Source organism: Barbus barbus (assembly GCF_936440315.1).
Source record: "Barbus barbus genome assembly, chromosome: 30".
Taxonomy (NCBI): domain Eukaryota; kingdom Metazoa; phylum Chordata; class Actinopteri; order Cypriniformes; family Cyprinidae; genus Barbus; species Barbus barbus.
This window is the reverse complement of record NC_136758.1, coordinates 4,551,360-4,573,554: the sequence shown is the minus strand read 5'-3', so window position 1 is coordinate 4,573,554 and position 22,195 is coordinate 4,551,360. Positions and strand designations below refer to the sequence as shown.

The window sequence follows — 22,195 nt, the reverse complement described above, 5'->3', positions numbered from 1 at the left end:
CCATAGCTCCACCGATTAATAGTTAATGCATATTGCAATAATTAGAAATATTATAATACAGGTATGAAGCTTTTGCATAATTATATTTCAAAGAAAAACTGAACCATTCCATTTGTATAATACTAGATATAAACTATATGATACATCGTATAACAGCTTTGTGGACCGTCGCAGAAATATCGCTACAATGTAACTAATATTCGGGACGCTCTAAAGCGTCATAGCGTCACAGTGGCCGGTAGAGGGCGCGAGCACGCGCTCAGAGCTCATATAACGGAAACTGCGCGTGAGAGACATGCGCGTGAGAGAAAGAGAAAAACATTTCTGCATTTATAAAGCTCAACTTCACTTCTTCAGCTCGACATTTCCTTCAGGTTTTACTTTCTCGGTCAATGCGGCGTTTCGGAAACGGAGAGCAGATCCTGAGGCGCGAGTAAAGTAGTAGACTGTAACATGAAAAGAGGATAGGAAGTTTCAAATCGAGCTCATGTGAGGGACTCTACAACCAATCGATGCTTTACTGACGAAGCTGAGCCTCAGAAGCCTCCTAAAACAAACCTCGAGGCGCTCAAGTCCTCGTCTTCCATTGATAGTAAGTTTTTTCTCTTTTCTTTCATCTCTTCACTTGTTAGGGAAACGCCTTTCCAGCCTTAAAGGTACGTTTCCTCGCTTTTCCTGCGTGTCTTTTAGATTGACTCTCGTCTTGAGATCCAGCTGCTCATGATGCATGATGATAAAACCTGAACAAAAGACATTGTATAACTTGTTTTGCTGGTATTTGTGGTCTTGTGCCAGTTATGCGATCTAGAGTGGGAGGGTCTCCAGATGTGCTTCCAGATGTGAGCTGGAGCTCTTCATGGCAAAAATGTTCAAAACTCTTCCAGAATACAAGCCAAGGAGTGTGAAGTTACACTTATTATGCGTGTAGATGATGGACACTGTGGAGTAAAGACTTGAATCTGTTTTGTTTCAAACAGGAATGAGAGTTGAATCCGGAGCTGGATGAGAATGGAGGCCACTTTGTCAAACATCACGCTGGCATCCTGACAGTCTTATCAATCCAACGAGTGCAACATGTGCTGGAAATCACACGGCCAGCCATGAAGCATGCTCTCCGGATTGCATGTTCTTAGAGGGAAACGTAGCGAAAAATAGGCACCTTATTCTGTGGTGTGATTTCACTACCTCGTACGGCACGGATTGCACATGACTGTCTTAGTTAGGACAGAAGAATATTGTGTTTAATTAAAAACACAACCCGCTCTCTCATTGGATATCAGCCACGGTTTCCAAGCTTGTCAGTTTTACATGGTTTACTTTCAATTTGCTGAGGAAACTAATGTCTGCCAGTAGTAGCACCTCTCCTCTGACCTTACCTAAACCCTTCGTCCACTCTCAGCATCAGACTGCACCCCCAACCCCCTCTCCATCACCCAGCCCTCCGGTGCCACTCTGTGTCCGTCTCTCCAATGGGAATCACAGCGTTCCGAGCCCCACCAGCTCCCTCCACGGAGTGTCCTTCCTCCTTCAGATCGGACTTACTAGGGAGATGGTCACCCTGGAGCCACACGATCTGTCCCTCAGTTCTGTGAAGGATTTGGTCTGCTCCATAGTCGATCAAAAGGTAATAACGCTTTAAGGATATTTCTTATTTGCATGATTCCACTCACCGAATCTAGGTGCTTGGTCACACTTTATAACATCATTTGACTGTGCATCTGTCAAATCTCTACACGTTTTTGCTTCAAAAACTATATATGTTTTCAGACCACATGATTATGTTTGAAATTGAGTTCTGGTCATTTCTGTAAAAGGGTAAGACTAATTGACTGATGCGAGTTGTTTCCTGTAATCTTCAGGAAGTTGATTTAGGTGGATGAGCATTAGGAGCATTAGTGACTGATTAAAGAACACATTTTCATTCAATCTCATCTAAATCTGCTTTGATCCACATGCATTTCCACAAACACGGCAGATGAGGTGGGATGCATGATGCTAGCAGCACATTTGCACTGGTCAGATGGTGAAGGCAATGGCTGTGGATTTCTGATCTCAGTCATAACTTACTATTACAGTAAATGTATGATTTGAATTAATGTAATTCGAATGCTTGGGTAGTCTAAAGAGAGAGAAAGTGGTGCTGAAGGCTATGTGGCTGCTAAAGTGTTGTTAGGCCTTTTCTGTCTAGTCTGGGAGGTTGCTAGGACAAATCTAGGTACGATAGATAGATATTGGTGTTACACAAAAAGATGTCTGATTGTTCATTAGAGTAAAACAGGAAATCAATCCAATCAGTTAGAAAAAACCCTAAAGCCTAAATCAGAATAGCCTGAAGCACTGGGTACTGAAATGCCTATTTTTTGGTCGACTTAACTCTGTAGCTGTGTCCCAGTTCTCGTCAAAGGCTGCAAGGTTTGAACTAAACGTTAAATGAGATGCCTAGTCTACAGAGGATTGCTGATGACACCTAGCAGCTGTGACAGCTGCCATTGACGAGCATCAATGATCCAGTATCATCTAGACTTTGCTTTATTAAAAAAAAAAACTGTCTGAAAACAGGGCACAACTAGTCTAAACATTTTCCTCTTGGTTGATATATGTGTGATGAAGTAAAAATGCATCTTTGTGGATCTCCATCAACATTTAAACCACTATAAAGTTGTTATTATTATTATTTTTTTTTGTGTAACATTCGTATTGTTAGATAAGTTTAGGTATGCAGTAGGATTACGGGATCTAAAATATGGTCATGCAAAATAAGGCATTAATATGTTTTATAAGTCCTAATAAATAGGCAATATTCTGGTATTATGCGTGCTAGTTAATCGTGAGAATAGGTCCTTAAAATAAAGTGCTACCGAAACATGTTGTTACATTTGACTTGATGGTTACACCACATGACATTATGGGCCAGAAAGCGCAGATGGGAGGGGAAATTCTGCGGGTGATGTACTGACAAGGTGCACATTAAAGAACACAAATGCAACATCTCATTTCTATAATGATGACAAGCGCAATTTATCAAGAGCGGTGCACATTACCACCTGCTTTACGACATGCTTTTTTGGCCATTAAATGATGCAGCAAATCTTAGTAAATTGTGTTGCATGATACATTTAAACACTCTTCTCCAATAAATTTACCAATCCACACCTTTTCAACGTTAATTCCCCACTTCGTGTCTTTAGTAAACCCTGACAATAGTTTTTTAACGCCAAATGAGGGTTTGCGCTGGAGCAAGCTGATAGTAAATCTGGCCCTAAAAGTCATTATATTGAAACTTTACAAGAAAAGTTGTAATACAAAAATACATTATAAGTATGTATATGCAGTAAATGCATGTAGTTATGCATGTGTCATTGTTAATCAATGTAATATTGATTTATTTTTTTGGATTTATTTATTTTTTTACACATGCACTGTTATGACAGAACACAATAACATTGGAGAATCAGTTTGAGGGTTTTCTTTGGATAATACAAGCACATTTTTACCTGTCTGAGTAATGCATGGGACAGATAAGCGTGTCCATACAATCAATTAGAAAACAGGAAACAATCTTTATCAATCAGACACTAAACGAGGTGTATATTTTTAATTAGTTTGAATTGTCACACATTGTACATACAGTAAACACATGGTTTTTCTGAGAAGATATCATCACCATGTGTTTTAACTAAGTCTGCTTTAATCAGCTACTCCATGTCAAAGTTTCAGTTATTGGATCTGTTAAAGTTGCAGTTTCTGTTCATCTTTCTCATTTTAGTATCCAAAATTTAGGTGCATTCCTAGTAGAGCTTCAAAAATTAATTGAAATTTAGAATAAATCGATAGTGAAAATAAACAAATTATTGATTAATCGAGTTGTTGCTCTGCATTTAGAACCACTTTCATTGACAACTCTCAAGTTTTTTCTGTTTTGGAACTGTAAATAGATTTATTTATTTTGCTGAACACCTTCATATTTTAAATAAATTTTGCAGTATGTAGCACACAGTCAGAAGATTTATATTATGGGGAAATTTGAATTTGTCAGTTCTAGAAAAAAAATTAAACAAAACAAAAAAAGGACTGATCAGCACACTTTGTCAGAACAGGCTGTAGGACTGTGCCAAATTTGGAGTATGCACTGTAAAAGGCTTAAAGGATTTTGAATTCTCATTACATGTTTGTTGTATTGGCTTGTTTGGTAAATCTAAATCTCAGGCGTTAGTTTTTCAAAACTGTGTAAATAAATCCCTGCCTTTTAAAACCTGTAAGCAGTGGCTTCAAATCATGGCCTTGTTCTGAGAGCAGCTATGTGGTCAGGTGACCTGTGAATGACAGCGGCTGTGCCATTACTGTCTGGTAAAAGAAGCCGAATATCAGGTCAATATGCCACATAAGAGCAGCACAGTGAGTTAATGACATGCTGCATCTGGCTTTGTACAGTCTGTCCAGTGCAGTCCGGGTCAAGTTCACATTCCTTCAGGCCAGTATGCTGCTGCTGCTGCTGTTGTTTATGACGTTTATTGGGTCTAGTTATTCAGAGGGGAAAATACTCTATTGATATTTCACGGAATCTTGTAAGATGTGAGCATTAAGGCAGGAATGTTGGACAAAGACCCAGTCCAGGCATTTGGAGCTAGCATTTTGTTGATGAGTCACACCCTCCAGCTGACCTGAAAACAGTCCTGGTCCTGAAGGTGCAGAAGAGTTCGAAATTATGATGTGATGTACGTTATGTTGAAGTAAAAAAAAATTACATTATTTCTCTCTTTTTCCACTTCCAAAGATAGGATAATATTTTTTTTAGCACTAGTGTACATTAAATGTGTAATTATTTTAATTGCATTCAAATTCAAAATATTACTCATAATTATTCAAAATAATTATCATATTCAATTACAGTCATTATTTGAGTCCGGTTTCTTTCAGTGTGGAGTTTGCATGTTTTCCCCATGTTGGTGTGGGTTTCCTCCTGGTGCTCCTTTACTGTTACCCTGGGGAAAAAATAAATAAATAAAAATAATTAATAATTAAAAAATAAAAATGGTTTAGGATTTTTGAAATAATTTTCACCTCCAAGTAATTTTTTCAAATTACAAGCAAGCTTACAGAGGATAAAGCAAGTATAGAATATGTATAGATTAGTGCTGTCAAACGATTAATCGCATCCAAAATAAGTGTACTGTGTATATGTATTATGTATATATAAATACATGCACGTGCATCTATATATTTAAGAAAAATATGTTGTCTTTATATATTAAATATATTTATAATCTAAATTATATGAATAGAAATGTATACATGTAAATATTTTCAAAATATATACTCCATGTATGTGTATTTATGTATACATAATAAATATACACAGTACACATATTGGGCAAAAACTTAGAATAACTTTTTTTTAACAAATTATTCTTATTTCTTTTCTTTTTTAAATATATTTTAGGATTACATGATGCATTTTTGTTGGCCAAAATCAGGAAACTAGTTGCATTTTATCACTTCCAGTTCCATCATCTTGAAGTCAATGGGATTTTTTATTTTTTTGAATGAGTTTTTTTTGAATGCTTTAAATAATGTTTGTGGTTAATACAAGCTCTAGATATTTTTTCTACTACCTAAAATATATCCATAAAATCCCCTTGTAATTTTGTTAAAGCTTTTTGTCTTGAAAAAGGAGGAAACTGTCAGAAACCGTCTCAGGGAAGCTCATCTGCATGCTCGTCGTCCTCATCGGGGTCTCGACCTGACTACAGTTCGTTGTCGTAACCGACTTGAATGGGCAAATGCTCACATTCGATGGCGTCTAGCACTTTGGAGAGGTGTTCTATTCATGGATCCTGGTGTTCACTGTACAGGACAGATGGCAGACAGTGTGTATGGCGTCGTGTGGATGAGCGGTTTGCTGATGTCAGCGTTTCGGACCCCCCCCCCCCCCCCAATACAGTAAAACTGCACATTTTAGAGTGGCCTTTTATTGTGGCCAGCCTAAGGCACACCTGTGCAATAATCATGCTGTCTACTCAGCATCTTGATATGCCACTCCTGTGAGGTGGATGGATTATCTCGGCAAAGGAGAAGTGCTCACTAACACAGATTTAGACAGATTTGTGGACAATATTTGAGAGAAATAGGCCTTTTGTGTACATAGAAAAAGTCTTAGATCTTTTAGTTCAGCTCATGAAAAATGGGGGTAAAAACAAAAATGTTGCGTTTATAATTTTTTTCAGTGTGTGTGTATGTGTGTGTATATATATATATATATATATATATATATATATATATATATATATATATATATATATATATATATATATATATATATACACTCACCTAAAGGATTATTAGGAACACCTGTTCAATTTCTCATTAATGCAATTATCTAATCAACCAATCACATGGCAGTTGCTTCAATGCATTTAAGGGTGTGGTCCTGGTCAAGACAATCTCCTGAACTCCAAACTGAATGTCAGAATGGGAAAGAAAGGTGATTTAAGCAATTTTGAGCGTGGCATGGTTGTTGGTGCCAGACGGGCCGGTCTGAGTATTTCACAATCTGCTCAGTTACTGGGATTTTCACGCACAACCATTTCTAGGGTTTACAAAGAATGGTGTGAAAAGGGAAAAACATCCAGTATGCGGCAGTCCTGTGGGCGAAAATGCCTTGTTGATGCTAGAGGTCAGAGGAGAATGGGCCGACTGATTCAAGCTGATAGAAGAGCAACTTTGACTGAAATAACCACTCGTTACAACCGAGGTATGCAGCAAAGCATTTGTGAAGCCACAACACGCACAACCTTGAGGCGGATGGGCTACAACAGCAGAAGACCCCACCGGGTACCACTCATCTCCACTACAAATAGGAAAAAGAGGCTACAATTTGCACGAGCTCACCAAAATTGGACGGTTGAAGACTGGAAAAATGTTGCCTGGTCTGATGAGTCTCGATTTCTGTTGAGACATTCAGAAGGTAGAGTCAGAATTTGGCGTAAACAGAATGAGAACATGGATCCATCATGCCTTGTTACCACTGTGCAGGCTGGTGGTGGTGGTGTAATGGTGTGGGGGATGTTTTCTTGGCACACTTTAGGCCCCTTAGTGCCAATTGGGCATCGTTTAAATGCCACGGCCTACCTGAGCATTGTTTCTGACCATGTCCATCCCTTTATGACCACCATGTACCCATCCTCTGATGGCTACTTCCAGCAGGATAATGCACCATGTCACAAAGCTCGAATAATTTCAAATTGGTTTCTTGAACATGACAATGAGTTCACTGTACTAAAATGGCCCCCACAGTCACCAGATCTCAACCCAATAGAGCATCTTTGGGATGTGGTGGAACGGGAGCTTCGTGCCCTGGATGTGCATCCCACAAATCTCCATCAACTGCAAGATGCTATCCTATCAATATGGGCCAACATTTCTAAAGAATGCTTTCAGCACCTTGTTGAATCAATGCCACGTAGAATTAAGGCAGTTCTGAAGGCGAAAGGGGGTCAAACACAGTATTAGTATGGTGTTCCTAATAATCCTTTAGGTGACTGTATATATATATATACACACACACACACAATAAATATTTATGTCACTGCTAAAGGGCTAGTGATGTTCACGAGTCTTTAACTTGGAGTCCGAGTCAAGTCTGAAGTCTTTAACCTGAAGTCCGAGTCAAGTCTGAAGTCTTTGTCGCCGGAGTCTAGGGCTGTCGCGATTAATCGATTTTAGTCCACTAGTCGATTTTAAAAAATCGTCGACTTCATTTTGCTCACGTCGATTAACTGGCAAAATACCGGAAGTGGCGCATTTCACGGATGAGAATCCATAAAACACATTATTAGTCTATTTTCCAAGGCTGCATGATATATTAAACCCATTTAAAAATCATAACTAAGCGTAATTGTGAATTCACAAATGCTATGATTTAATTAAATTATATGCGATGCAGTTCTTGCACAGTATAGGCGCTTTAATTATTTCCAGATTATTACAGATTAATAATGCTAAATGTAGATCAGAAACGTCTTGTCACATCTGGTTTGAACAGTCAGAGTCATAAGTTATTGAGAGATAAATAGATAGTAGTAAGAAAAATAACTAGATTTGCATCATTGTTTCTGTTGTTGTTCAAATAACCGCGTCATCCGCAGCTCTTAAATTTGATGCGCGCCTGGAGAGAGAGAGAGAAGGCACACAGAGCTGAAAGGGCTTGAATTAAGTGCGTTTGGCTTTAGATAAAAATACTAGAGTATATAGCGCTGCAAATATTTGCCATAAACAACGCTTGTTATGTGATCTGCTCTGCTGTTTTGACACGCTGCTCACTTAAAATGGTGCTGCTGTTACATCTCGCGGTCCGGATGGATGCAGTCCGCCTTTTAGATATCAGTTATAAAAGTATTTAAGGATAAAAGACTCGAGTTGCTTTTAAAATATTCACGAGCCCTTTTCGTCGAGTCAAGTTTGGAATCATTTCAGGTCGAATCTGAGTCAAGTCTAGTCCGAGTCACTAACTCGAGTGCCCATCTCTGCTAAAGAGTCTTATGTAGTTTTCAAAAAAACAATAAAAGTACAAATTTTCATTGAAATGCTGTTTTTTTTTAAAGTAGTCATTCAGACATTGTGTGATGGCAGCATTAGCTTTTGTCAGCAGAGTAAGGGCTCTGAAACGTTGACTTCATATTCAAAGTATGTGTCAGTGTTTCAGTAAGCAGAACGATAAATGAAACAAAAGAGAAGGTTGTTGTTATGTTGTCCCTAGGTGTAGATTTCTGACAATTTGCACCTTGGTCCCTACAACAATAAATCCATTTTCTGATGCAATCTTGGAAACGCTGAAGTGAATGCAGGCCAGGAACGATTTTCAGAGCTGTTCTGCATCACTCTCTCCAATCCCAGGGGATGAACAGCAAACGCCATCTGCTGAGATCCAGTTGTGCAGGATCATATGGCTTTGATATCGGTGGAAAATATGACTCTGGTTTCTCCCATCATCCTGGCCATCTTTACTCGCGCACACACACACTGTACGCTGTTACTAATACAGTCACTCAGCCTCCCCAGTGCTCTGCTGGAGGAATTTGACCTGACTTGGGAAAGCATGAATTCTAGCACTCAGCAGAACGCAGCGCTACCACAGTCAACCTGGAGCAGACAGGAAAGTGTTTTATATGCTGATGGCCTCATTAGATATGCTTTTGGATGAACTCTGTCTCTGGTGGCTATTATTTATGCGACAAAGACACTCAGGGAAGTGATTCGCCAGCATACATTTATTCACAAATGCACTACAGCAGATGTGCTCTCCATCCCAACTACATTCAAGTCTGATCAGGACATTTGTGCCCGATACCATACCCAAAGATAAGTTGCGTTTTAGTGCAAATCGCTAATTATTAAGAAATTGCTTGTATTTATTGCATGGGTATTATTTTTGATCTTTCAGATCACTTTGCAGACTGCATTCTGCCCCTTAATGCAAAAACCACAGCACTTGGCTTTCTATGGAGTGGGATGAGCAATAGGATCACTTATGAATTATGTATACAGGTACACAGCGATCTGTGTTCAGCTTCACTGTCACTCTATCCTCTCATTACTAATCAGCGGAATCATTGTGACTTCGACTAATTCCAGAGAAAAGTTGCTGTTCGTGTTTCTGTGGCCCTCTGTCCACATGGGCGTTTTGTTCCTGAACTCTGATGGACATTTGCAATTCAGAATGACTTGAGCAATAAACATCTGCAAGGCACTTCCTGTTTTGGTGTCACCCAGGCTCTCGTCTGCAGCCACAGAGGGAGGCATCGTAAAACAAGAGTTCATCGCACTAACACCGGCATGCAATCAGCGTTCCTCACATTCCTGAGTGCTGATGTCAAATCAAACATCTCAAACTGACCTAATGTGAATCAGGGCACTTCTTTCAACTGCTGCTCTCGTTTCAAGGACAGTTTGATTTGAACTGCATTGCAAATGCAGGACTGTTGGACAGTTGGTGGCGTTCTCTGCTCTGCTTCACAATGTAAAATAGTGAGTTTGCAGTGTACTTTGGCCCAGAACTGACAGCCCATCTTCTATCAGAGAATGATAAAGCTCCATAGAAGAAAATGTGCAGATTTTTGGCAAAGTCATTGCAAAAAAATTGAAAATTCACCTCAATATCGCTCAAAAGGCAATGCAACCTGGCTTTGCAATATGGAGACATCTGGAAACAGGATTTGCTTATGTGGATGTCTTCCATGAAAGCAGGTTAGTGGGTCTGTGTGTAGTTTGATGTCGGTCAGAAATATCCATTTGCTTGTTCACTGGTAGATGAGTGATGACAGACTTATAGTTGTTTTTTTTCAGGAAATAAGCTCGTTATGCTACCAGAATACTCAGAATTTTTTGTCCCACCCCTAGAAATAAAGATCAGTGTTTAAAGTCTATGATCACAGACTTAAAGTCTATTTGTGGTGGCACTTATCCTGGGGGAATTTACTGGAATTTATAACTTCAATACGATAATAATAGTGATATTCAATACCATTTTTGATGGGACGGTATTTTTGATACAACTGCCACAAATTTAAGGGCATATTTTTTATTTTTATTGAAAGATGGTTATAACATGACAATGAGGTATATTTGTACATTAGTAAAAACTTATTGAGGTGGTAAAACACTGGAGAAAAACTTGCATATGGTCATAAGTACTATTTTGCCTATTTTTACCCAAAATAGGGTGGTGTGAGCATGTATGTTTCAATCCTACTGGAAGCTGGAGGGAGCCCTTGCAAGGAAACTCCAAATATACACCACAAATGTAATAGAACATTCCTACAAATCCCTAATATGGACAAAGGGATTCAGCTATCGCTGTAGCTCAATAAAAAGAAGATAGAAACACGTGAGAGAGACATGCTGAGGCAATCAATGCATCATGTTCAGTAAGATTTTACCCATTTTAAATGGTAAAATAAAAATTTAACCGGAAAAGGAAAATCTATTTGTGGCAGTCAGTGTTTATATTGTGGAGGTTTTTTATTTGCATAATATATGTATGTGTACTGTGTATATTTATGTATATATATATAAATACACACACATACAGTATATATTTTTGAAAATGTACATTTATATTATAAAATTTTATATTATCTATAAATATATTTAATATAAACATAACATTTTTCTTAAATATATACATGAAACACAAGTTTGTCTTTAAATATACACCGTATACACGCATTATGTAAACAAAAACATTTATTTTTTATTTTTTTATTATTAATCTCAATTAATTGTTTGACAGCATTAAAGTGAATCAATGTATGGGAATCACTGATGATATATTTGGTGTTAGATCGGTGTCCTAGGCAAAAAGCCTCATCAAAAGTGGCTTCCGGCTATGTTTCTGGAGGGATAGGTCCATTTTTGTGATCCATTATATTCCCACATTTTTTATTTTATTTTTTTCAGCTGACTGTTAGATTTAGTTTCACTCTTAAATGCATCACATTACAGAAACAAATTGGTAGTTGTGTCATATTGACTTTGCAGATTTTTACTAAACTAGTGCAGGGTGTTTAAGTGGCTCTTTGTCTAATTGTTTTAATTTCCATGGAAAATTCTTGCAGATATATTACACCAGCAGCTGACAGGAAAAGGGGGAAAATCTGCTTTGTGTTTTTTGAGAGTAACTTAATCATTATACTCTAACAAGTTCATTGCAAGATAGTTGACAACATTACACCGTTACCACAGTAACAAAAACCTGGACATGGACTGCAAAAGAACTCAAATAGGGAGTAAGAGAAATGGAGAAAAATTGTTAAATAGAGGGTGCACTTGGAAATTGGAGTGTGCCGTGATCCCACTGGCCAAAACTAACTGCAAAATGGTCAGGAAATACATTTCCCCCAGCCCAACCCCAGTGGCCCATATAGCAAGCACACATCTGCTCCTTCCTATGGAAGAAACCATATTTCATCTAGTGGTCAGATTGTTATACAGTTCCTGGAAACATCCACACAAAAATGGTTAATGGATTTCAGTATTTCTTAGTATTGGGCAAGTCCACTTTTTGCTTTAATGACAGCATTCACTCAAGCTGGCACAAGTTACAAAAGCTGATATTTCATGCTATGCCAGCATATTGTGAGAATGTTCCAAAGGGCATTTGTGTACTTCAGTGGAATTAAGAAAGGCTGATCTTTTGAGCTTCCTTTGTAATTAAGGCATTTAAATGGTTCCATTCACATGCACACTGATAGTCTGATTATTGCCAGTAATCGGTGTAGGAATAGGCAGATTAAAGAGAGAGTTCACCCACAAATTAAAATTTGCTATTAATTTACTTGTCTTCAGGCCATCCAAGATACAACTCATCCAGTAGAGCAGTAAAGATTTTTAGCTGAAACCATGGCCATTGGAGATTCATACAATGCAAATCAGCAGCTACTGACACATTGACAGTAAAAGAATAAAGCATAACAGGGACATAAAAATAAAACTTTAAATTTTTTTAAAACGTTATATATACATATATATATATATATTAGTTACATAAACTATAATTTCGCACATTCATTTAACCTGTTAGCCTGCACCAGAGCGACCTCGCACTGAACGCTCTTTGTTTGCATGTGTCATTGTTTTCTAATAGAATAAATGAAACGGGACAAAGTTAATCTTGTCAAACTCTATATCATTCTGAGGGTCTAAGCCTCAAGCATCGACGACAGATCGCTGTTTTTCGATGGAAAGCTTATAAGGAATGAGTGGCACAAATTTGCTACATTTGTGTAAGCAGTACACATCCAAACACGCAGAGTAAAAAAGCCGTACGTACCTTTATCATTGTAATAACGAGCCACAAACGCGTCCACTGCTGAAATCCCAGTTTAGTTAGAGAGGTAAGGGTCCACAGAAAAACATCCCAGCGAGCACTTTTAGTCCAGCGAAACAATAACGTTGTAATAAGGATGAATATTCCTTTGTTTACGTTTCATTTCTTCAGAGAGTTATTGTTCGCGTCCGTTATGGAATAAATTACGCTCAAAAACAGCGTCTTGGTGGTAAAAAAACAAAACGATTTTGTAGAATACGGTCTTACAAACATAATGAGACCGTCTACGGAAAAAAAAGTCTCAGAAAAGCGGAATATAGATTATTTGAATTTGGCGCTCCCTCCTGCCGGCAGTGACGCTTCTGTGACGCACGCTGTCATCTGAGCGGGGCATAACTTAGCGATCTGCTTTATCCATAAAAAACTGTTTTTTTTTTCTTCTACATTTTTTATATGTGTGTGTGTGTATTGTGTGGGGAATGTGGCCGTGTCTGCATGATTATAATCTGTATGGACGCACATCAGCGTGTTTATTAGCGACTCTATGACGGCTATCATTGTGATTCATTGATCAGCTATTATTGATTATATGGCCCATCTGTTTGATTATAATCTGAATGGAAGCACATCAGCGTGTGTTTACTGACTCTATGACCATGTCTGGCAATATCACTTCACGTCTGGCAGTGATATTTATCATTGTAATAACGAATAACGAAGAATACTTCAGTATACATACTATATACAAAGCATTTTTTTCTATTTTTTTTCCTTTTTTATTACTCAAATAATTATTTTTGTATTTTTTAGTGCTCAAATAAATCTGTCTATTATTTTATAATTGAAAAACTATGCAGGAACATGTATAATGACTAAAATAGCTTGTATAATTCTGCAATCCATTTGGTGGTTATTTTTCCTCAAACAGGGGGGTGGGGGGACTATAAATAGTTTCAGAAAAAATATTGCAGGAATCTCATTTTTCATGGTATCTTCTTCAAATTTGAAATATGAACTGATGAGACACATGGCTTTCGATCCATTACTTTTCTGGATTGCTCCAGGACTTATTTCATGTATTTGTATATGAAATAAAAAAACATTCAGTGTGGAAAAATATTTTTCAAGGCACGTCAGTGTCTATAACTTTTTATCTTTTTGAGCATTATCAACTCTGGATGATAGATAGAAAAGCCCAGAGTCTCTTCTTTCCAAAGATACCTAATTTGTTTGTGTAAGCACACTTTGTCACAAACTGTTACCATTTTAATTCAGGTAGGTTATTTTCACCTGCGAGGCCCTAAATGGGGTTGAAGGTTAAAGTGTTAAGTACTCAATTCATCCATACTCTGATCACCGACTCAGTCTTCAGTCTGAGTCTGAACAGTTTCCTCAGTATTTTGGCTCATTTTGAGCCGGAGTGGATGTCAGGCATGTCTAAAAGTGAGTTTTGATTGAGTAACTTGTAGATCTGTTTTTCAAGCCGAGATTCAAGCCGATTTGGTGAACCAGTTCAAAAGAATGATTAAGTTGTGAATCAGACATCACTCCAGACTGTTTTCCTGCGGCTTAGGTAATAATGTTGTAACTGTAACGAGGAGGCAGTGTCTTTAAGATCCATGTGCAGCTTTATCATCACACAAGAATGGTCATACAAGCATAAGTCATTTACAGGCGTCAGGTACCACGTAGGCAGAGCAGAATCATAAACAGAGTTCGGGCTAGAGGTCTGGGCAGGCGGCAGACATAACAAAACAGATCAGCAAGGCAGGCAGAGTTCTTTCATAAACGGGTAAACATTCCAGGTCGGCAACAGGGAATCAAACACGGGATAAACGCTCAGAAATGTCTGTATGGCAAGAACAAGACTTCGCAATGAGAGCAAGGGTGGAGCAGATTAAATAGACCAGTCAATGGGGAACACCTGTGCCGGTAATCAGTCTCAGATACGGGGTGTGATGGGAAATGAAGTCCGAATGACAGAGTATTGATAGAGTTCGTGACAGAGCCCCTCCCCTGTGAGCGGCTCCTGACGCGAAGAGGCAAACGATGCTGGGGTCTTCCACGGGGTCTCGGGGCCGGCCTATCTGGATGGTCTCGATGAAAGTCTGCGGTAAGAGAAGGGTCCAAGATGTCCTCCGCACTGACCCATGATTGTTCCTCTGGGCCGTACCCCTCCCAGTCCACCAGATACTGAAGTATCCTGCCCTGGCGACGAGAGTCCAGAATCTCTCGGACTTGATATGCCTCCTCGCCATCTATGATCATGGGAGGAGCCCTCTGGTCACCAGCCTCCTCCTGGACCTCCGCTCCTCTCGGACCACCAGCGGGCTTGAGCAGGGAGACATGAGAAGTGGGTGAGATAACCACAGGAGTTATTTGTCTGAGGATTTTGAATGGACCCACGTACCTGGGACTGAGCTTCTTGCAGGGTAGTCGGAGACTAAGGTCCCGAGTAGACAGCCAGACCCACTGACCAGGTTGATAATTGGGATTGATGCGTCGGCGACGATTGGCTTGTTCAGTGGAACGACAAACTGTTCTGGAGATGGGTATGAGCCTCATTCCAGGTCTCCTCATGTCGCTGTAACCATGAGTTGACTGCAGGGAGTTCTGAGGGTTCCCCCGACCAGGGGAAGAGAGGAGGTTGGAATCCCAGAGTGCATTGGAAGGGAGTGATTCCAGTAGCATGTTTGCAGAGAGAGTTTTGTGCATATTCGGCCCAGAATAGGTAGCGGCTCCAGTCGGACTGGTTTCTATGGCAGTATGAGCGAAGGAATAGAGTAAGTTCCTGATTGAGACGTTCCACCTGGCCATTGGATTGGGGATGATAACCGGAAGTGAGACTTACATTGATATTGAGTTTTTTGGCAGAATGCGGTCCATACTCGTGAGGTGAATTGGGGACCTCGATCAGAGACCACATCCTCGGGAAGACCGTAAAACCTGAAGACGTAATTGCACAGAGACTCGACGGTCTTGAAGGCTGTGGGAAGTTTGGGTAAAGGGATCAGACGGCAGGCTTTGGAAAAGCGATCAATAACTGTGAGGATAGTGGTATGGCCCTGTGAGGCCCGTTATGAAATCGATGGCTATGTGTGACCATGCACGTTGTGGTATGGGTAATGGTTGGAGCAGACCAGCAGGCATTTGATGAGGTGATTTGGAGATGTTGCATGTAACAGTTCTTGACGAAGGCGATCGTTTCAGGCTGAATGGAAGGCCACCAAAACCGGTTATTCATTAGTTGAAGTGTGGCTGTTATACCTGGATGTCCTGAACTGGGGGTTGAATGGACCAAACTAAGGACTCGTGGTCGTAGAGTTTGGGGCACATATGTGAGGTTAGGTGGAGTCTCGGCTGGTGGAGGTTCAGTGTTGTGGGCGTTAGTGATTTCTGTCATAATATCCCATAGAATGGGTGCGAGGATGGAATGGTGAGTTCTTGATTGGGAATTGAGGGGGCGGACTCGTAGAGTCGGGAGAGTGCGTCTGCCTTGGTATTTTGTGAACCTGTTTGAAGGTTAATGGCACAATCTCCTGTTCTGTGCGGTGGAAGCTGGGTGGCTTTGGTTTTACTGAATGCCTCTGCGAGATAGTGGTATTCGGCAGGGAGTGGTAATTCATGCGTGCATCTCACTTTTTTGGCTGAGGTAGAAGGAAGGCAATTCTGTCTGCAGGATTCTGACCACGGAATAATTTGCCTTTCGGACCAGGAGATTGAAGGATTGTGTTTCTCTAGCCAGGGTAATCCCAGGATGATTGGAGTCTGCGGTGATGAGAAAACAAATAGTCTGATGGATTCGGTGTGAAGAACTCCAACGCTTAATTGGATGTCCTCGGTGCTGAATTGAACTTGGCCAGAACCCAGCGGGCGACAGTCTAGCGCTGCCACTGCCAGATGAGATACACAGGGGACAAGAGGAATGTTGTGAGCTTTGGCAAAACTAGCATCATGAAATTTCCCACAGCTCCAGAATCTATTAAAGCCTTAGCCTCCGTAATCTACCCGTCGAATGTTAGAGTGACTGGTATTTCTAGAATAGTGGATGGATTCAAATTAGAACTCACCGCCGGGGGGTTGCGAGATGGCCGTGTGGGACAGGCAGCCCTCATATGTCCTGAGAGTCCGCAATACAGACATAGATTCCTGCGCATGCGTCTCTCTCCTCCTCACTGAGGTGAGTGAATCCGATCTGCATGGGTTCAGAGTTAGAGAATGGAACTGGAGTGCCGACTGGAGCCGAGGAAAAACTAGGTTGACGTCGGGAACGAATAAGATTGTCAATCCGAATGGCCAGGTCAATGAACTGATCCAAGGTTTTGCAATCATCCCGACATGCTAACTCAGACTGTAGTTCTGTACTCAGACCTTTGCGAAAGTGAATTTTCAACGGATCGTCTGGCCATCCCGTTTCAGCTGCGAGTGTGCGAAAGGAGAGAGTATAATCCACTGCCGAACTTCTCCCTGCTTTAGTGAAATCAGTTGCTCACCCGCCCCCTTCCCACCAGCGGGATTTTCAAACACCTCCTTAAACCGCTGGATAAAGGCAGTGAAAGTGGGAAAGACAGGATGATCATCACTCCATACAGCAGTGGCCCACTCCAGTGCTCCGCCTGTGAGCAGCGAGCAAACAAATGCGATGCGGCTATCATCGGTGGGACATAGCATGGGTTGTTGACTAACAAACATCGAGCATTGCAATAGGAAGCCCTTACACTTCGTGGGTGAGCCATCAAACTTATCAGTCGAGGACTGGCGGTGGATGTAGATGGGGTAAGGGCTTGGAGAGGTGAGCTTGAGGGAGGTGTTTGGACTGCGGGTGTCTGCTGGCGAAGATCCCGCAATGCCTGTAACATTTCTTTGGTCAACAGGGTAAGGTGATTAAGTTGTTGCTGATGGTTAAGATCGTAGCTTGAGCCGTTACCTCAGTGGTGAAATGATAAAACGCTGCTGGATCGATTTCTGGCAATGAGGAGGCAGTGTCTTTAAGATCCATGTACAGCTCTATGATCACACAAGAATGGTCATACAAGCATAAGTCAATCAAAGGCGTCAGGTACCATGTAGGCAGAGCAGAATCATAAACAGAGTTCAGGCTAGAGGTCTGGGCAGGCGGCAGACAGATAACAAAACAGATCAGCAAGGCAGGCAGAATCAGATTAGGCAGGCAGAGTTCTTTCATAAACGGGTAAAGAGTCCAGGTCGGCAACAGGAACTCAAACACGGGATAAACGCTCAGAAATGTCTGTATGGCAAGAACAAGACTTTGCAATGAGAGCAAGGGTTGAGCAGATTAAATAGACCAGTCAATAGGGAACACCTGTGCATGTAATCAGTCTCAGGTACGGGGTGTGATGGGAAATGAAGTCCGAATGACAGAGTTAATACTCATGTGAGGGTTCCCTCTGGTGGTGATCGGAGGGAGCCACAGAGGCTGAGTTCGTGACAGTAACTAATGTTCAGTTTCTTGAACTGACCAATCGTTTCTCTTCATAAAATAGTGTACACAATTGATATAATAACAGCTAAAGAGTAAACACTTAACTAAACAATAACAGTACATACGTTAACTGAACACTAGTGATGTAACATAACATTGGTTTGTAAAGCAAAATCGTGCTCCACACTTTCTCATTATTCAAGGTAGTAAGATTAAAGAAAATCTGCATTAATCAACATAATTTGAGGTAAGACATTAAAGCAGCATTCCAAGACCATAATGTGAGATAGCCAGTTAGCAGAGGGTCACAGCTGTGCACTGGGTGTACACACTAAACGATACAAAGCTACACGTTTTGAACACATGGTAGAATTTATATTCATAAATAATTAATCATAATAAAATAAACGGGGTACAGCCCCATCTTTAATGAATAAGCACTTTGCCAATCCTATGTTAAACTAAGAAGCACCAGTAAATGACAGGATTTAGGGTTAGGAAATGTTGAATAGCTAAAGGTTGTAGGAGTTATACTGCTGTGGCGTCACTGTAAAAATGGATTTTAACCACTGACTCTTCACATCATCATCCTTTAGGAGTACATGCAAAGTGGTTTTGCTTTAACAGTGAAGAAAGTAGCATCTTCTAAACTTTAATAAATCAGATGTAAACCAAAAGGTTTGTGCAGGAAGACGGGCATCACTGATGATTTCATTTCAGCTGTTCAGAATCATGCATTGTATGCTAGACCAATATCTTTTTTATTTTTTATAAATAAACGGGGCTGATTTACTCTGTAAGAAAAAAATGTTTGTGTGTGAATGTGCCTGTTGAATGAACTATGAATTATGCTATGAATCCAATAATTCTCATGAAAATGTTTACTCATCTTCTTTGAACCGAAGCTGAGGCACAGGTGCCAACATTGGAAGTAAATCACTTGCATATGCGACTACATTTCATGCTCGGCGACTAAATAATTTCTGTTGTTAGCCATTCGTTAATAAATTGTTAAATTTCACTCACCAGTGATTGACTGGGTTATCACAACAGTGGCCATTTATTGACAAGTCTTAAAAGACGCTTTCGCACCACGTAGTTCTAGGAATTAATTCTAGGAACGAGCCAGCAGGGTCGTTTCTAGAGAACCAATTTCTCCCTCGGGCCATTTTTCTGGTTGCATTCTCACCGGCATCAGGAACTCAGCAGCAGGAAGTGGCCAACAGCGACATTTTTATTCACACTATTTACAAATGTCAATAACCGATGAATGGAGGACACAGTGTTCGGAGCTGTTTTTGATGTGTGTTGTGGGTTTCATGATAATGGAGATGGAATGTAAACACAATTTACGCGATTGAAAGAGCATGAAAATCTGATTAAATCGCCTATGACAACTTGTAGTGTTATCACTATAGAAAAGAAAAGAACACTGCAGACAACGGAAATTCCATTATCGCTTTTTTCCACATTGTAAAAAACAATGCGTAAAACTTATGCTAAAAAAATGACAGCTGTGGTTGCCAGAATTTTACCGTAAAAAATACAGTAGCAACATGTTAGGTTATATGGTTTTAACTAGGGCTGGCAACGTTAATGCATGCGATTTAAGATAAAAAAATTTAACGGGTTAATAATTTTTTTTTAACTTAAATTAAGTGAGCAAGAGATATGTATACTCATGTGATAAGGGTACAGCCAACCAGTGTTGCCAGGGTCGCTGTTTTACCGCACAATTGGGCTATTTTGAAAGTACAGTCGCATGTCTCATGACAGTACATGTCTCAGTCCATGACTGATTAACGCGATTACATTTTTTTAATCCATTGACAGCACTAGTGTTAACTTAAATTTACATTTAAATACCGGAATTTTAATAACGGATATAATTTGAATGTACCAACCTATTGAATTACTGAAATCTGTTTTGTACCTTTGTAATGCACTGATAACTACCAAAAGCAGGTGGTGATGAGAAAGTCACATGATGAACCAAAGCCCATGACAAGCAGCTTTTAACACATAGAGAAGGTGCACAGTGTCATTCACACAAACACTAGACACCATCATGGTAACACACATGAAAATGAAATAATTTAACAACATCCGATGTAACATACACTAATGCAGGGCTCAACAGTGCGAGCATTTCACTCGCATTTGCGACTAAAAATAGATGTGTGCGAACTGGAAAATGTATTTAGGAGCACAAGTGCGAATACAAAACAGCCTAACTTATAGACCCTTTTTCTGTTAGTAAACATTGTGACGTTTTTCTGTGGGCGGAGCTTAGCTGGAGGCAGAAAGATTCCACTGACCGCTTCACTAACGCTAGCTATTAAGTTTGTTAGCTTGTTTTTTAACAATAACTGGAGAAAATCCGATTTCACCCACATATGTAAGGTCACGCACTGTCCAGGACCGCGATTGTTATTTGAAAAGGTTAACTTTAATGGACGAAACCAGATCGGCCGACCCGCGCACGCTTTTCCTCGAAGCATGGACGATCTGACAGGATTCCCTCCGGTTGACTGACTCACATCTAACCTGTGTAGTTAAGACAGACTCACAGTGTCTATCTAGTCATGAAGATGTATTTTCAATTTCAGCAGGCAACTATTTTTACAGAAACATTATTATTCCAAGCCACAATTACTCATAACAATACAATTACAAATGATTAAGCTTATAAGTTTGTTGTTTTACACACATGCGCACAGACATTATTTCATACACAACATAATCGCGAGATGCATAAGAAATCTATAGACGCACTCATAACAACAAAAGACAATACTTTATTGAACCTTTTCTGACAAGAAGTGTGCGTTGCAAACGCGAGCATTTTGACGGTCGTTTCTGTCCAGTCCTCTGGTTTTATCGCGTTTTAATCACAGTCGTCCGTTTTTGTCTGGCAGTGGCAGCAGGTAAGCGATAAAATTTCAAATCAGAGCCTTTACTATGTCGATTCTGGCACCCAACATCACAACAAGACTATATTTAAAGCTCCTTATGTTGCTGAATCTGCGCTGGTTTGAATGGGCTGCCTCCAGTTCTCCCTCTGTTTTGCCTCCAGCTTGTGCTGTGACGTAATCGTGACGTCGACTCAAAAAGGGTCTATACAGTAGCCTATAACAAACGTATTCATTTATTCTGTTTATTTATGGAAAAATTGCGATGCAGCCTCATATGATTACTTTAGAACTCACTGAATGTAATAAAAAAAATCGAGAATCGAATCGATACCCAGCCTTAAAAAATTGAGAAATTATTCAGCATCGATTCTGAGATTTTCGGAATGCATCGCTATTCTTTCTCGAGTTGATTTTGATCTTAGTTTTGAACAGCAGATTAAAATAATCATGCATAAAATTGGAAAAGTTTGAAGCGAATTACAAGGGTGTTTACATTAATCTCGCTTCAAAAGTATTCTGAGTATTCGAACACACAAGTGCTCTTCAGCGCTCTTCTTCATGAGCATTTGAGTGTGCGGATAAAAGTAGATTAGAGCGCCATCTACTGTTAAAATATAAGCTCAGAATCGATTCCAGAGAGAATCGCAATGCATTTGGAAGATCTCAGAATCGATTCATGAATAGGGCTGGGTATCGAGTTCGATACTTTTTAGGCACCGACCGAATTGCCTCGATACCACCGAGTATCGAAAAACGTCTTGTCGTTCGGTACCAAATTTCGATACCTAAGGGGTTAATCTCATCACCGTCAGTGAGCCAATAATCCTGCAGCACTAGGTGTGTTTGACTAGAACCGGCGCGGCGCTGATAGATCAGTGTTTGACATCCACGGGCGAGAGTGTTTCGAAAGCACACGGAGCAGTCCGCTCTCTATATCGCGCAGTTTGTTTACGTTACTACACACAGACTGAAGCGCGCGTGACGCTCGCGGTCATTTCAGAACTAAATGAGGAC

General features: G+C 40.1%; 1 protein-coding gene across 1 annotated transcript in view; it reads left to right on the top strand.

The window, feature by feature from the left end:
* Nucleotides 1-268: 268 nt before the first annotated feature.
* The window catches only part of LOC306850517 (serine/threonine-protein kinase D3-like), an 82,025-nt gene continuing 60,098 nt past the window's right edge, over nt 269-22,195 (top strand). The window contains exons 1-2 of the mRNA XM_079386183.1: nt 269-592; nt 978-1,624. Of these exons, the coding sequence (XP_079242309.1) occupies nt 1,340-1,624 (285 nt within the window). The 5' untranslated portion in view covers nt 269-592; nt 978-1,339. The remainder of the gene's footprint in view (nt 593-977; nt 1,625-22,195) is intronic.